General features: G+C 42.3%; 1 protein-coding gene across 1 annotated transcript in view; it reads left to right on the top strand.

Annotated features, from left to right (window-relative positions):
• The window catches only part of LOC105923632, an 869484-nt gene that overhangs the window by 96913 nt on the left and 754119 nt on the right, over positions 1-18452 (top strand). The window contains exons 10-11 of the mRNA XM_036132247.1: positions 1275-1628; positions 5887-6240. Coding sequence (XP_035988140.1) covers positions 1275-1628; positions 5887-6240 — 708 coding nt within the window. The remainder of the gene's footprint in view (positions 1-1274; positions 1629-5886; positions 6241-18452) is intronic.

The raw sequence follows: 18452 nt of genomic DNA, 5'->3' as shown, positions 1-18452 counted from the left end.
AACTGAACACATTCAACAGATTCAGTTCAGGAACAAACTCATCATCCTCCACTCCTGCCCAAAGCCAAACAGTCATCACACCCTACTTTGACTCAAAACTTCTCACTTCAGATGTTTTATTTTCTGCCTCAGCCATGTTTGTTCTAGAAGATGGTGCTGCCCTTCCCTCTCCCTTTTCAGAGTTAAAATTTAAGGCTTTAAGAAGGTTTTGCCACAGCAGGAACGATGATAGGGACTTTAAAGGAGCTTTAAGTAATACTGACACCTTGTGGTTTAAATCGGTACAACAGCCAATCAGAACAATCCTATATGCTGGTTTTAAACAGTGTGTTGCTGTTGTGATTTTTTTTTACTTACACAGGATGATGTTGTATTATCCTTTTGTTTTTGGTCCAAATCTCTCAATGGCTGCTGTATTAGCAGGCTACTGCTCTTTTGCCAAGATAAAATAGCAACTGTTGTGTTGGGAACCCTGGACTCAAATATGATTGGCTCAGGAACCAGGAAGTAAACACGGGCTAGACTGAACCAAAGTAGTTCTGAACTGTACCTCTAGGTTTGAAAGGAGAAAAATGTGACTAAGACATTGTTGATGAGAAGCACCAATCGTTTATAGGGAATGTTACTTCAATCGCAGGTGTCAAATGAGAATGATTTAGGTTGATTTTACAGTAAATATCTTACTTATAACTCCTTACTTATAGCTCAAAACTTCAGACCTTTGATCGCAGTGACATTTTATAGGTTGGATATTAGATATTTTCATATATAATATCTAATAATCACTGATTCAGCACAGTGTAGTTTAGATTAGATCCAGAGAAAGCAGCTCCTCTCTGCCTTCTCCCTTCTCCTGCACACAGTGGTTCAATCAGGGACCATGAACAACTTTTAAAAAATGTTTTAGAGAAAAAAACTAACAGCTAAATCTAATACAACCAATTGCAGATAGATTACATAGGTAAGATGCATCCCATTTTTATCAGATCTTTTGTGTCACGTCCCTCTTTGAAGGAGAAGAAGGATGCTCAAAGAATGACAGCAGCATCAGGTAAATGAGAAGAGCTTCTAATGGCATAGCAGAGACTTCTGGTCTTCTGGAAGCTTCTTCTCTTTTCTGGGACATGTGAAAATGGTTCTGCTCTGGTTTCCTCTATTAATACAATAACAAAAAACTTAGAATAGTGTAAATCAACCTGTCTGTTTCTAAAGCAGGATTAGACATTATTTATCCTCTCTAACTTATCTCCTCTGTGATGTTTCCTTTCCTGCAGATCAGGGAATCATCAGAGCTGAATCTGGAGAAACTGTCATTCTGCCATGTAGAGCTCCTGAGAACCAAGCTGTTACAGCTGCAGAGTGGAGGAGAGCTGATCTGGATTTTAGTGAATATGTTATTCTGTACCAGAACAAGAAGGTTGATAAAGAGGCTTCGTGTCCATCCTTTAAGAACCGGGTGGATCTGCAGGACGTGGAGAATGGAGACGCGTCTTTGGTTCTGCAGAAAGTGACGACTGCTGATAGAGGAACATATCAGTGTTGGATCGTTCAGGGAGGAAATAGTCGCAGGAAGAGTTCCATTCTGGACATTGACCCAACCGTTATCATTAACCTGATAGTCCAACCGGGTGAGTAGGGCTGCAACAAATGATTTTTGTCAATTGTCAACTAAGCACAATAATTTTTTGGTGTGATCCCCATCATGTTTTCAGATTCTTGTAAAAAAATATTTTGACTCACTTCTTCGTCTGCACACTTAGGAATGTCCTTTATTGCCTCCTGTTACTACTTTTTGTCCTGTCTCACGTGAGCAGGCAGCTAGTGACAGTGGCTCTGTATTCTTTTGCTTTTTTACTATGGTTTTCTATGCTGTTTTTAAAAAAATCATTATTTTTTGGTGGTGGGGGAGTTAAGCATTTCTGGCTAACTTTTTACAAAGTAGGCTGACAGGAAAGGGGGTTTGGGAGAGGGGGGTAGGGTTGAGGGCAAGGACCTTGGGTCAGCGGTGTCGAGGACTAAGGCCTCGGTACACGCTACCTCTACACCATCGGAATTTACTATACTTTTAGGCCTTCTATTAATCTAGTTGGATGTGTATATTTCTCTTTTTCTTTTCACTTTTTTTCGATTATTGACGTAACTGCGTTGTGGACTGTGTTGATGTTAATCCTGCTCTACATGCCAAAAAAAGGTAAAAAACAAAGCAACTGGACTTGTTTTCCGTAGTTGAAGACGTTTCGCTTCCTCTCCCGGAAGCTTTCTCAATTCAAAAAGTCTGGAGTAATGATGAGTAACAAGCTTTATACCATTCCAAACAAAGGCCTGTAATGGCTTAGATAACATGCAAATTCAACCGAAACAGGACCACCCCTTAGTAATGGGCGGTCGTTAAAACCATTAAGCCAGCGGAATGGACCGAAACTGGTCCACTCCTCTGTAACGAGGAGAGGACCAGTTTCGGTCCATTCCGGTATATGGTATAAAGCTTGTTACTCATCATTACTCCAGACTTTTTGAATTGAGAAAGCTTCCGGGAGAGGAAGCGAAACGTCTTCAACTACGGAAAACAAGTCCAGTTGCTTTGTTTTTTACCTTTTTTTGGAATGACCATGACCTGGATGACTGAGAATCTTCACCAGCACCTGCTCTACATGGGATTTGGTCAAGGGGACAACAGAGGCCACAAGCGCAGACCCATTATTTATTCCACGAACGAGCTGCTAGCGCTGACTATCAATGAATCCTGGAACTTGACCAGAAATAACCATGTAGGAAGAATTAATTACTTAGGAAGAAACAAGGTAAACGAGCTGGGAAAAGCCAAAATACTTGGAAGAGGAGATACAGAACCGTGCTTCCTTCTACTGTTATGGGAAACTTTCGATCCCTGCAAACAAAGTGGAGGAATTATCTGCGTTAATGAAAGATCAGAAGCTTTACAGAGAGGCTAGCCTGCTGTTGTTAACAGAAACATGGCTGACAAAGCTGACCTCGGACTCTAATGTAAACATTGACAGCGTTGATATGATTCAATTCAATTCAATTTGATTTATATAGCACCAATTCATGAAACATGTCATCTCAAGGCACTTTACAAAGTCAAAATCAATCAGATTATATAGACTGGGTCAGATTATACAGATTGGGCAAAAACTTACTATATAAGGGAACCAGTTGATTGCATCAAAGTCTTGACAAGCAGCATTCACTCCACCTGAAGAAGCATAGAGCCACAGGGAGAGTCGTCTGCATTTTAGAGGCATAGATGTGTTTAGCACTGGTCACAAGAGGGAGTGAGCTTGTTTGGATATATGTCTGTGTGTGTGTGTGTGTGTGTGTGTGTGTGTGTGTGTGTGTGTGTGTGTGTGTGTGTGTGTGTGTGTGTGTGTGTGTGTGTGTGTGTGTGTGTGTGTGGCTGGGTGTGGATGATGGCCTGATTATTATCACCTGTGTGTGCTCATGGAGTTTTGTCTTTTGTGTGTGACAGAGAGGGTTGACATAGGAGCCGATATTTTCTGTTGACCTCAAAGTAACAAATCAATAACCAAAGTATCTTTCTAGTCAATATACAATCTTGTCAAAATGTATTATGCAAGAAGAAGAAAAATAAACACCTTCAACCAGAATTGGAGCCAAGTTTCCTCCTTCAGTCAGCGAGTCAGACAGACAACTATGTCCTTCCCTCAGTGCCTGCAGTGCAATGATAATCCAGTAGGGTGCAGAATACATGTATCAAATTATATCCAACAGGTTGTTGAGGTAAATATTGCTCACGTTCAAAGAAAAGTGTCCCTAGAAACCTATGTAGCAAATATGATACAAATGGCGATAAAGGGTTAAGTTGTACAGATATACAAATCATGCTTGAAAACTGACAAACTTATTCTTGTTCAATGCATTTCAATTTTTATTTAGAGGCAGATGAGCGTTCATACTGAGCTCGGTTCTGCTGGAGGTTTTTCCTTCCCGCTAATGGGTGGTTTTTCTTTCAACTGTGGCTTCATGCTTGCTCAGTATGAGGGATTGCTGCAAAGCCATGGACAATGCAGACGACTCTCCCTGTAGCTCTACGCTTTTTCAGGAGTGAATGCTGCTTGTCGGGACTTTGAAACAATCAACTGGTTCCCTTATATAGGAAATTTTTGACCAATCTGTATAATCTGATTGATTTTGACTTTGTAACGTGCCTCGAGATGACATGTTTCATGAATTGGTGCTATATAAATACAACTTAATTGAATTGAATAGTTTGAGTAGTCGTCTGGCAATCAGTACGTTGTGGGTTTGATTCCAGCTTCCCCTTGCCACATGTCGATGTGTCCTTGGGCAAGGTACTTAACCCCAAGTTGCCTTCCGAGTTGCGTCTTGGTGTATCAATGTGTGCGTTTTAGTGAGAGCGGTCGGGTGAATGTGGCTATAGCAAACAGCGGTTTGGGTGGTCAGGGGAAGCTCCCTTTGGGCCTGCGTCTTGACCCCGGAAAAGCGGATGGATGGGTGGCTTAACTAATTCAGAACATTTGGTATGTGTTTCAACCCGTTCAGGATGCAAATTGTTGCATTCTGAATGGGTTGTTGTTTAATGAAATGACATTTTACAGAATGATCTTCTCAGTAAAATTAGTAAACTTCTAGAACACTGCTATTATACCTCCGGAAGGCTAAGGTTCAGGGTAGCGGTTGTTCACTAAATCGGTTAATCCTAAAGTTAAACAAAATCACCTTTAAATTATTATTAATGTTCCATACTAATGGGTAATAATGCTCATAGCACTATTAGATTGGAGCGAAACGAAACAAACCTTATGTCTGACTCTAATCGTAGTCGTAAATCCAGGAAGAGCGGAAGTTATCTGGAAGCTAAAAGCGTTACGGTAGCGGAATTTAGTAGTAATGAGCGGACCGCATAACACAAACATCAATATCCCATCAATGTATAAAACCCTTGTGGAGATGACATTTGTTATAACCATATAAACGCACTCGAATTACATCAGGAATGGCATGGTTCGAAGAATGCTAGCGGGAGCTACCCTGTAAGCTCCACATTTTAAAAACACTGTGAAAACACATTAAATAAACTTCTAAACATATTTAACTTATTTTTCTGGCCTGGTGAGGAATGGAGACCGTTCCGCACTGTCTCGCGTCAGCTTTCCTGCAACTGTTTACAAAAATAATTCCAAAAAAAGTAAAAAACAAATGACTCACCATTGCAGAGGAGTGTGCCAGTTTCGGTTTATTATGCAGGAATACAATGACTTAAACGACTCCCATTACTAAAGGGGTGGAACTGTTTCGATTCTATTTGCATATTATTTAAGCCATTACAAGATCTTTGTTGGGCAGTAGTATGAAACTTGCAACACCACATTACTCCAGACTTTTTATATTGAGAAAAAAATCCAGTTGTTTTGTTTTTTACTTTTTTTGAATGACCTGGATGACTGAGAATCTTCACCAGCAACTTACAAAAATAAAGCTGGTTCGGCAGACGTATTCTTTTACTTCTGCGTTTGATTAAACAGAAGTGAGACTGCAGACTCAACTCAGATTTGGCTTGCAGTTCTGCAATGCCAGTCAGGTTCTCTCCTCTGCATAGGACAACTAGAATTGTCACTCCATTGAAGTGACTGGAAATGAGTTTCTCAGAAAGCATATTTCACTCAGCTTGTGAGTCTTTGAGCCCCATGAGGCCCATATGGTGGCTGGTCTTTCAGGGCGAACATTCTCCTTAAGAGACCATAAGGTGCACCTTATGGTCCAAAGAATGTGGGATAAGTATTTCAAATCAACTAGAGTGTCTGTTTATAGGAGTAGACATATACTAATAGTGAATGTTCAGATCTCCTCTCTAACTTCTCTGCTCTGTGTTTACTTCTCCTGCAGATCGGAGAATCATCACAGCTGAACATGGAGAGAACGTCATTCTACCATGTAGAGCTCCTAAGAACGATCCTGATGGAGACGTAGAGTGGAGCAGAACTGATCTGGAGTCAGGTCAATATGTGGTTATGTACAGGAACGGGAAGGTGTATCAAGAGGTCCAGTCTCCATCCTTTAGGAACCGGGTGGATCTGCAGGACATGAAGAATGGAGACGTGTCTTTGGTTCTGAACAAAGTGACGACTGCTGATACAGGAACATATGAGTGTCGAGTCGTTCAGAGAGAAAATAGCTGCAGGAGGAGATTCATTCTGAACACTGAGCCTCTCAGCTTCATTAACCTGAGAGTTGAACCAGGTGAGTCTGTTTGTCTCTGGATCAGAACCTCCAGCAGCTTCCTGGTTGCTGACGTCAGAGAGAAACATCTCAGATCAGATGTTGGTGTTTTCTAAGCTGTTCCTCCAGGTCTGCAGCTTCTGAGCTTTACATGGACAGAAACAAACACTTCAGTCATCCATGGTCTCCAGATCCTAAAGAACTGAAATTTGATGGTTAATTTTTCACCTAAACCTGCTTCAGAAACATATTAGAAACACTGAAAACATAAAACCTGAATAGAAAATTACTATTACAATAAAAACTTGCAAAATGGATGATTAACTGTTTTAGAATTTGAAAAGTAAACTATGGTTGAAAATATTAAAATAAAGGTTAGATTAATTAGAACTATAAGGATCTACTGGGGATTTTCACCCTATCAGCTGCAGCTCTAGAATACAAACGAAAACATTTTTAAATCTAACCTAAATGAGTGAAAGGGAACTTGGTGTATCAATATTTGCTGATTCACCTAATGGAGACTGTCAAACCAAACTGCTGTACCTGACCCTATTTGACCCAAGGCTAGTCTTTGTAATTAGAATTAATAAGTACAGCTGATCAGATAAATCTGAAAGGACCCATCAGGACGGACACCCACTAATCCTACTTTAGAGATTTAATACTAGCTGAAAATAAATTCCTCAATATAGTTTACTAAAGTGAGTGAGATTTGAAATAAAATATAAAACAAGAGAAAAATAAAACAAATAAAATAGTCAAAAAAAATAATAAAACCTATACGCAGCTCTAGATACAGGATCCTTGGAAATAAGAAGAGTCAAGGGAAAATCGTACGAAACGATGCCTTCGGCCATACAGCCGCAATGATTTTGAATACCGTACGTACGGATTTACACATACAATCTGTATGTATGTGTTCGTTACGAGGTAGTGTACGTACGCGCGCAATAAAAGCTCCAGCATTTCGCCTGCTTGGTCCAAGTCGGCGTTTCGTACGGGCGTGCCGCCTTCCGTGCACCATGTGATGGCGCTCTCTTCTAGATTTAGCGTATCGGGGGGTGTCGGAGGGGGGGGCGCGTACGAAAGGAAGGATAGCTGTACGTTACAACGGATTAGACCACCCAGGATAGCGCCACCAACGTGTCGGAAAGTGCACTGCACGAACACAACTACGGAGGGGTGGGGAAGCTTCTGCTATTGGCCGAGACCGTGGCTTATTTAATTAGGGGCGTTTTTTAGGGGCCAAGGTGTACATAAGGAGGGAGGCTGTACAGAACTATTTCCATTGCTTTACAATGGAAGGTGTACAGAAGGAGGGAGGCTGTCCGGAACGGGTTCCATTGCTTTACAATGGCTTATTAGCCCACCCAGCATAGCGCCACCAACGTGTCGGAAAGAGCACTGCACGAACCAACTACGGGCGGGAAGGGAAAAGTGGGGAAGCTTCTGCTATTGGCCGAGACCGTGGCTTAATTAATTATGCGTGTTTTTTAGGGGCCAAGGCGTACATAAGGAGGGAGGCTGTACAGAACTGGTTCCATTGCTTTACAACGGAAGGTGTACAGAAGGAGGGAGGCTGTCCGGAACGGGTTCCATTGCTTTACAATGGCTTATTAGCCCACCCAGCATAGCGCCACCAACGTGTCGGAAAGAGCACTGCACGAACCAACTACGGGTGGGAAGGGAAAAGTGGGGAAGCTTCTGCTATTGGCCGAGACCGTGGCTTAATTAATTATACGTGTTTTTTAGGGGCCAAGGCGTACATAAGGAGGGAGGCTGTACAGAACTGGTTCCATTGCTTTACAATGGAAGGTGTACAGAAGGAGGGATGGTGTACAGGCCTGTCCAAATATCAATAGCACCAATGGTGGTGGGAAAAGGTACTGCAGCATATGGCCAAGAGTGGAAATCTGGGCCCGTTTTGTTTCTGGAGCTATGCCACCAGCCAAGCAATATTTGATTTTTGATAATTGAGGCCTTTGCAGCTCATGGATTTGGACCAAACTTATAAATGCTCATTTCCTGGAAGTGCTCTACAACATGCCACTAACCACATCTTCTTATCTCATTGCTAAAAGGAAGTAGCTATAGGAAGGGGATACAGGTATGAGCTCTTACCCGTTCGTAGATGCCTCAAAGGGGCTCCTGTATGCCGAGTTTGAGCTGGAACAGACAAACCGTGTGTGAGCTGTGTGCCATCAAAGGTTGCAAATTTCCACCTTTTGACCCCCACTGTGTCCACGTGGAACCACCCAGGGAGTTCAAAATCACAGGTTCTGCTCCTCATAAGGTCACCTACAAAATATGTTAAAATCAGCCTCCTGTGAAAAAAACAACAAAAGCTGTTTGCCCCAAAAAATTCAGCCAACTTCCTAAGGGTTCAAGACAGTATTTGAGTCTCAAAAGCTGAGGAAGAAAGGTTTATTTATGCGCAGTGATACTAAACTTTAGATATGAGTTCTAGCTCACCCCTCAACCGCCGTCTGTGATTTTTGTGCCTCTGGGTGCTTGCGTCTAAGAATGGCAACCGTTTGAAGTATGAAAAAGAGATGCACAAAACACAGAGAAGCAGTGTGTTTTGTGCCACTGTTCAGCATAGGAGCAACAAATGGTCACAAACTTGGTACCAAACAAAAGAGTCAATGGAGACGATCGAAACAAGCCCACTTGAGCCCATGTAGCTTTTTCCTTTGTCTCCCAGCAGCTTGTTTTTTCACCTTGCTTAGGAGGCTCAATGGGGCCTCCTAGAAACCAGTGTTTTGTGCCACTGTTTAGCAAATGAGCATCGCAGCCTCACAAACTTGGTACCAAACGAAAGAGTAAATAGAGACGATCGAAACAAGCCCACTTGCGCTCATGTAGCTTTTTCCTTTGTCTCCCAGCAGCTGGGTTTTTCACCTTGCTTAGGAGGCTCACTGGGGCCTCCTATAAACCAGTGTTCTGTGCCACTGTTTAGCAAAGCAGCATCGTAGCCTCACAAACTTGGTACCAAACGAAAGAGTACATAGAGACGATCGAAACAAGCCCACTTGAGCCCATGTAGCTTTTTCCTTTGTCTCCCAGCAGCTGTGTTTTTCACCTTGCTTAGGAGGCCTCAATAGGGCCTCCTAGAAACCAGTGTTCTGGGCCACTGTTTAGCAAAGCAGCATCGTAGCCTCACAAACTTGGTACCAAACGAAAGAGTAAATAGAGACGATCGAAACAAGCCCACTTGAGCCCATGTAGCTTTTTCCTTTGTCTCCCAGCAGCTGGGTTTTTCACCTTGCTTAGGAGGCCTCAATGGGGCCTCCTAGAAACCAGTGTTATGTGCCACTGTTTAGCAGAGGAGCATCGTAGCCTCACAAACTTGGTACCAAACGAAAGAGTAAATAGAGACGATCGAAACAAGCCCACTGGAGCCCATGTAGCTCTATATTTTGTCTGCCAGCAGCTGTTTTTTGACCTTAATGAGGCCTTAATCAGGGCCTCCTAAAAAGAAGTGTACCAAACTTGGTACTGTAATGGTTTTCAGATGACGAGCCCACATGCAGATATGATCGGGAAGCAAAGAAACAGTTTTAAGATGTTTATTTAGGAAACAGGCAGATATAACGGACGGGACTATGGACAACTCGGCAGGGTCAGAACGTCACGGCTGGAGAGACTGCAAAGAGAAGAAGAGTAAGTGACTCTGAAAGGTGAACCAGGAGAACTACTACAAGCTGCACTGCTTACCATAAAGCTGGGCAGAAGTGGGTGACAGATGGATTGACCAGAGTGAGGGAAGAACCAGCAGGATCCAGAAGCACCTAAAACTGTGACAAAAACAGGGAGATCCAAAATTAGTCAAAGTTCAAAGATGAAAAAACTCACCAGCAGGTTTTCAGGAGTTGGGTCAGAGGCCACGTCGTACCACCACTGCTTAAGGCTCTGGCGTCTTCCATCTGTCAGCGCTCTGCTTAAGAAGCAAGAGGAAGCCGCCTGCAACGAGCTGCAGGTGTGGGCCACACCCCTTCAGCCAACTAGGCACACCTGAGGAGTAGAGTTAGAGCAGGACAACACAGAGGGCCAAGGTGTACAGAAGGAGGGAGGCTGTACAGGCAACATGGAAGTACAAAACGGTTCTCTGCCCCCTATATATAGGGGCTAAGGGGTGTAGCAGAGTGGATAACAACATTGCCTTCCACCCAGAGGAGCAGGGTTCAAATCTCACCTCAGCCATCATATCCTCATTTACAACATTAAAGTAAATAAACAATTTAGACTTTGAATTTTTTTTTAATTTCTTAATAGCACTCTGGAAGGGAAATTTGGAAACAGATTTAATAATAATTTGAACATTATCTTTTAAAAAGTGGCGTTTTTTTTCTCCGATCCTAGATGTACATAACACGGTAGCGGACTTACAAATAAAGTGTACATAACGCGGTAGGTTACGGGCTGACTCATTGGAAATCAAGCTCCACTGTTGTGTCTGAAACTGCACTACACGACCACAACTACCGGGGGAGGGGAACAGCTTTTGCTATTGGCTGAGAGCGTGGCCTATGTAATTATGTGGGTTAAGGAGGGGTCAAGATGTACGGAAGGAGGGAGGCTGTACAGGCAACATGGAAGTACAAAACGGCTCTCTGCCCCCTATATATAGGGGCTAAGGGGTGTAGCAGAGTGGATAACAACATTGCCTTCCACCCAGAGGAGCATCATAGTTTCATTTACATTAAAGCAAATAAACATCTTGTACTTTGAAATATTTTTCTAATTTCTTAATAGGACTCTGGAAGGGATATTTGGAAACAGATTTAATAATAATTTGAACATTATCTTTTAAAAAGTGGCGTTTTTTTTTTCGGTTCTAGATGTACATAACGCAGTAGCTGCCGTACATATAAAGTGTACATAACGCGGTAGGTTATTTTTAATAAATATAATAAATATAAACTGTAACCTGCTCTACCAAACATTTAGAGATGTTGCCTGATGTATGTCAGAGCTCCAGCAGGGGGGGTCATCGTTCCAGCACTCTAGCCCAGAGAGATGCACTCTTCCTGGGGAGAGGTGTGTGACTGAGACCCCCCCAAGCCTGGAGGTGGAATTTTTAAATATGTGTCAAAATGTCTGTGAGTAGTGGTAAGAGCTTAACTTAGCTTATCACTCATTTATTTCCTACAGTTTTCTCTAAACAGCGCAGGTTTTGTGGATGAGATGCTGCCAAAACCTGTCCCCGGGGCAACGACCAGTCAGCATCTCACTGGAATGAGCTCCAGCAGGGGGGGTCATCGTTCCAGCACTCTAGCCCAGCGAGAGGCACTCTTCCTGGGGAGAGGTGTGTGACTGAGACCCCCCCAAGCCTGGAGGTGGAATTTTTAAATATGTGTCAAAATGTCTGTGAGTAGTGGTAAGAGCTTAACTTAGCTTATCACTCATTTATTTCCTACAGTTTTCTCAAAACAGCGCAGGTTTTGTGGATGAGATGCTGCCAAAACCTGTCCCCGGGGCAACGATCGGTCAGCATCTCACTGGAATGAGCTCCAGCAGGGGGGGTCATCGTTCCAGCACTCTAGCCCAGCGAGAGGCACTCTTCCTGGGGAGAGGTGTGTGACAGAGACCCCCCCAGCCTGGAAGTGGGAGATTATTTTTTTTTTTTTTTAATTTCACATTAGGGGTCTGGAAGCTATATTTGCAAACGGGTTAAATAATAATTTTAACATTATATTAAAATAAGTGGCGTATTTTTTTTTAGTTCTGTCTCCAGCATGGCGTGGATACGAATTTAACAGGAGTAGCTCAAATTATGCCTATGGTAAGGCAGACTTCCAGAAGGGGGGTCCAGTCAAGCACTCTAGCCCAGCGAGAGGCACTCTTCCTGGGGAGAGGTCTCTGACTGAGACCCCCCCTGCCTGGAAGTGGGAGATTAATTTTTTTTTTAAATTTCACATTAGGGGTCTGGAAGCTATATTTGCAAACAGGTTAAATAATAATTTTAACATTATATTAAAATAAGTGGCGTATTTTTTTTGAGTTCTGTCTCCAGCATGGCGTGGATACGAATTTAACAGGAGTAGCTCAAATTATGCCTATGGTAAGGCAGACTTCCAGACGGGGGGGGGGTCCAGTCAAGCACTCTAGCCCAGCGAGAGGCACTCTTCCTGGGGAGAGGTCTCTGACTGAGACCCCCCCAGCCTGGAAGTGGGAGATTAATTTTTTTTTTTTATTTCACATTAGGGGTCTGGAAGCTATATTTGCAAACGGGTTAAATAATAATTTTAACATTATATTAAAATAAGTGGCGTATTTTTTTTGAGTTCTGTCTCCAGCATGGCGTGGATACGAATTTAACAGGAGTAGCTCAAATTATGCCTATGGTAAGGCAGACTTCCAGAAGGGGGGTCCAGTCAAGCACTCTAGCCCAGTGAGAGGCACTCTTCCTGGGGAGAGGTCTCTGACTGAGACCCCCCCAGCCTGGAAGTGGGAGATTAATTTTTTTTTTTTTATTTCACATTAGGGGTCTGGAAGCTATATTTGCAAACGGGTTAAATAATAATTTTAACATTATATTAAAATAAGTGGCGTATTTTTTTTGAGTTCTGTCTCCAGCATGGCGTGGATACGAATTTAACAGGAGTAGCTCAAATTATGCCTATGGTAAGGCAGACTTCCAGAAGGGGGGTCCAGTCAAGCACTCTAGCCCAGCGAGAGGCACTCTTCCTGGGGAGAGGTCTCTGACTGAGACCCCCCCAGCCTGGAAGTGGGAGATTAATTTTTTTTTAGATTTCACATTAGGGGTCTGGAAGCTATATTTGCAAACAGATTTAATAATAATTTGAACATTATCTTTTAAAAAGTGGCGTTTTTTTTAGGTCCTAAATGTACATAACGCGGTAGCGTACGTACATATAAAGTGTACATAACGCGGTAGCTGCCCTACATCTAAATTGTACATAACGCGGTAGCGTACATACATCTAAAGTGTACATAACGCGGTAGCGTACGTACATCTAAATTGTACATAACGCGGTAGCGTACGTACATATAAAGTGTACATAACGCGGTAGCGTATGTACATATAAAGTGTACATATCGCGGTAGGTTATTTTTAATAAATATAACATTGTCTTATGAAGTTCAACATGTGGCTACCACTGTTACAAACTGTAACCTGTCCTACCAAACATTTAGAGATGTTGCCTGATGCATGTCAGAGCTCCAGCAGGGGGGTCATCGTTCCAGCACTCTTACCCAGCAAGAGGCCCTCTTCCTGGGGAGAGGTCTGTGACTGAGACCCCCCCAGCCTGGAAGTGGCGGATTAATTTTTTTTTTTTTATTTCACATTAAGGGTCTGGAAGCTATATTTGCAAACAGATTTAATAATAATTTGAACATTATCTTTTAAAAAGTGGCGTTTTTTTTAGGTCCTAAATGTACATAACGCGGTAGCGTACGTACATATAAAGTGTACATAACGCGGTAGCGTACGTACATATAAAGTGTACATAACGCAGTAGCGTACGTACATATAAATTGTACATAACGCGGTAGCGTACGTACATATAAAGTGTACATAACGCAGTAGCGTACGTACATATAAATTGTACATAACGCGGTAGCGTACGTACATATAAAGTGTACATAACGCGGTAGCTGCCGTACATATAAAGTGTACATAACGCGGTAGCTGCCGTACATCTAAAGTGTACATAACGCGGTAGCTGCCGTACATCTAAAGTGTACATAACGCGGTAGCTGCCGTATATCTAAAGTGTACATAACGCGGTAGCTTCCGTACATCTAAAGTGTACATAACGCGGTAGCGTACGTACATATAAAGTGTACATAACGCGGTAGCTGCCGTACATCTAAAGTGTACATAACGCGGTAGCTGCCGTACATCTAAAGTGTACATAACGCGGTAGCTTCCGTACATCTAAAGTGTACATAACGCGGTAGCTGCCGTACATGTACATTGTACATATCGCGGTAGCTGCCGTACATCTAAAGTGTACATATCGCGGTAGGTTATTTTTAATAAATATAACATTGTCTTATGAAGTTCAACATGTGGCTACCACTGTTACAAACTGTAACCTGTCCTACCAAACATTTAGAGATGTTGCCTGATGCATGTCAGAGCTCCAGCAGGGGGGTCATCGTTCCAGCACTCTTACCCAGCAAGAGGCCCTCTTCCTGGGGAGAGGTCTGTGACTGAGACCCCCCCAGCCTGGAAGTGGCGGATAAATTTTTTTTTTATTTCACATTAAGGGTCTGGAAGCTATATTTGCAAACAGATTTAATAATAATTTGAACATTATCTTTTAAAAAGTGGCGTTTTTTTTAGGTCCTAAATGTACATAACGCGGTAGCGTACGTACATATAAAGTGTTATGTACACTTTAGATGTACGGCAGCTACCGCGTTATGTACACTTTAGATGTACGGCAGCTACCGTGTTATGTACACTTTAGATGTACGGCAGCTACCGCGTTATGTACACTTTATATGTACGTACGCTACCGCGTTATGTACACTTTAGATGTACGGAAGCTACCGCATTATGTACACTTTAGATGTACGGTAGCTACCGCGTTATGTACACTTTATAGGTACGTACGCTAATGCGTTATGTACACTTTATATATACGTACGCTACCGCGTTATGTACACTTTATATGTACGTACGCTACTGCGTTATGTACACTTTATATGTACGTACGCTACTGCGTTATGTACACTTTATATGTACGTACGCTACTGCGTTATGTACACTTTATATGTACGTACGCTACCGCGTTATGTACACTTTATATGTACGTACGCTACCGCGTTATGTACATTTAGGACCTAAAAAAAACGCCACTTTTTAAAAGATAATGTTCAAATTATTATTAAATCTGTTTGCAAATATAGCTTCCAGACCCTTAATGTGAAATAAAAGATGTAGCTGGCGTACATCTAAAGTGTACATAACGCGGTAGCTTCCGTACATCTAAAGTGTACATAACGCGGTAGCTGCCGTACATGTACATTGTACATATCGCGGTAGCTGCCGTACATCTAAAGCGTACATAACGCGGTAGCTGCCGTATATCTAAAGCGTACATAACGCGGTAGCTGCCGTACATCTAAAGTGTACATAACGCAGTAGCGTACGTACATATAAAGTGTACATAACGCGGTAGCGTACGTACATATAAAGTGTACGTAACGCGGTAGCTGGCGTACATCTAAAGCGTACATAACGCGGTAGCTGCCGTATATCTAAAGCGTACATAACGCGGTAGCTGCCCTACATCTAAAATGTACATAACGCGGTAGCGTACGTACATATAAAATGTACATAACGCGGTAGAGTACGTACATATAAAGTGTACATAACGCGGTAGCGTACGTACATATAAATTGTACATAACGCGGTAGCGTACGTACATATAAAGTGTACATAACGCGGTAGCTGCCGTACATCTAAAGCGTACATAACGCGGTAGCTGCCGTATATCTAAAGCGTACATAACGCGGTAGCTGCCGTACATCTGAAGTGTACATATCGCGGTAGCTTCCGTACATCTAAAGTGTACATAACGCGGTAGCTGCCGTACATGTACATTGTACATATCGCGGTAGCTGCCGTACATCTAAAGTGTACATATCGCGGTAGGTTATTTTTAATAAATATAACATTGTCTTATGAAGTTTAACATGTGGCTACCACTGTTACAAACTGTAACCTGTCCTACCAAACATTTAGAGATGTTGCCTGATGCATGTCAGAGCTCCAGCAGGGGGGTCATCGTTCCAGCACTCTTACCCAGCAAGAGGCCCTCTTCCTGGGGAGAGGTCTGTGACTGAGACCCCCCCAGCCTGGAAGTGGGAGATTAATTTTTTTTTTTTTATTTCACATTAAGGGTCTGGAAGCTATATTTGCAAACAGATTTAATAATAATTTGAACATTATCTTTTAAAAAGTGGCGTTTTTTTTAGGTCCTAAATGTACATAACGCGGTAGCGTACGTACATATAAAGTGTACATAACGCGGTAGCGTACGTACATATAAAGTGTTCATAACGCATTAGCGTACGTACATATAAAGTGTACATAACGCAGTAGCGTACGTACATATAAAGTGTACATAACGCGGTAGCGTACGTACATATAAAGTGTACATAACGCGGTAGCGTACGTATATATAAAGTGTACATAACGCATTAGCGTACGTACATATAAAGTGTACATAACGCAGTAGCGTACGTACATATAAAGTGTACATAACGCATTAGCGTACGTACATATAAAGTGTACATAACGCAGTAGCGTACGTACATCTAAAGTGTACATAACGCGGTAGCGTACGTACATCTAAAGTGTACATAACACGGTAGCTGCCGTACATCTAAAGTGTACACTTTATATGCATAACGCGGTAGCGTACGTACATATAAAGTGTACATAACGCAGTAGCGTACGTACATATAAAGTGTACATAACGCGGTAGCGTACATACATATAAAGTGTACACTTTAGATGTACGGCAGCTACCGTGTTATGTACACTTTAGATGTACGTACGCTACTGCGTTATGTACACTTTATATGTACGTACGCTACTGCGTTATGTACACTTTATATGTACGTACGCTACCGCGTTATGTACACTTTATATGTACGTACGCTACCGCGTTATGTACATTTAGGACCTAAAAAAAACGCCACTTTTTAAAAGATAATGTTCAAATTGTTATTAAATCTGTTTGCAAATATAGCTTCCAGACCCTTAATGTGAAATAAAAGATGTAGCTGGCGTACATCTAAAGTGTACATAACGCGGTAGCTTCCGTACATCTAAAGTGTACATAACGCGGTAGCTTCCGTACATCTAAAGTGTACATAACGCGGTAGCTGCCGTACATCTAAAGTGTACATAACGCGGTAGCTGCCGTACATGTACATTGTACATATCGCGGTAGCTGCCGTACATCTAAAGTGTACATATCGCGGTAGGTTATTTTTAATAAATATAACATTGTCTTATGAAGTTTAACATGTGGCTACCACTGTTACAAACTGTAACCTGTCCTACCAAACATTTAGAGATGTTGCCTGATGCATGTCAGAGCTCCAGCAGGGGGGTCATCGTTCCAGCACTCTTACCCAGCAAGAGGCCCTCTTCCTGGGGAGAGGTCTGTGACTGAGACCCCCCCAGCCTGGAAGTGGGAGATTAATTTTTTTTTTTTTTATTTCACATTAAGGGTCTGGAAGCTATATTTGCAAACAGATTTAATAATAATTTGAACATTATCTTTTAAAAAGTGGCGTTTTTTTTAGGTCCTAAATGTACATAACGCGGTAGCGTACGTACATATAAAGTGTACATAACGCGGTAGCGTACGTACATATAAAGTGTTCATAACGCATTAGCGTACGTACATATAAAGTGTACATAACGCAGTAGCGTACGTACATATAAAGTGTACATAACGCGGTAGCGTACGTACATATAAAGTGTACATAACGCGGTAGCGTACGTATATATAAAGTGTACATAACGCATTAGCGTACGTACATATAAAGTGTACATAACGCAGTAGCGTACGTACATATAAAGTGTACATAACGCAGTAGCGTACGTACATATAAAGTGTACATAACGCGGTAGCGTACGTACATATAAAGTGTACATAACGCGGTAGCGTACGTATATATAAAGTGTACATAACGCATTAGCGTACGTACATATAAAGTGTACATAACGCAGTAGCGTACGTACATCTAAAGTGTACATATCGCGGTAGGTTATTTTTAATGAATATAACATTGTCTTATGAAGTTCAGCATGTGGCTACCACTGTTACAAACTGTAACCTGTCCTACCAAACATTTAGAGATGTTGCCTTATGCATGTCAGAGCTCCAGCAGGGGGGTCATCGTTCCAGCACTCTTACCCAGCAAGAGGCCCTCTTCCTGGGGAGAGGTCTGTGACTAAGACCCCCCCAGCCTGGAAGTGGGAAATTAATTTTTTATTTCACATTAGGGGTCTGGAATCTATATTTGCAAACGGGTTAAATAATAATTTTAACATTATATTAAAATAAGTGGCGTATTTTTTTTTAGTTCTGGCCCGACGGCAGCGGCAAAGGGAATCTATGGGTCCTGTACGGCCGGTCCACATTTCGGACGCTTGGCCCTCCCAAAAATGCGCCACTTTGACGGACGTGCGGGCTCGGCCAATGCGTGAACCTTTCCCGTTTTTCCCTTCC

This window comes from Fundulus heteroclitus, unplaced genomic scaffold (assembly GCF_011125445.2).
Source record: "Fundulus heteroclitus isolate FHET01 unplaced genomic scaffold, MU-UCD_Fhet_4.1 scaffold_49, whole genome shotgun sequence".
Lineage (NCBI taxonomy): Eukaryota > Metazoa > Chordata > Actinopteri > Cyprinodontiformes > Fundulidae > Fundulus > Fundulus heteroclitus.
Note: the sequence above shows the minus strand (reverse complement) of the source record. Positions and strands in the feature narration are given on the sequence as shown.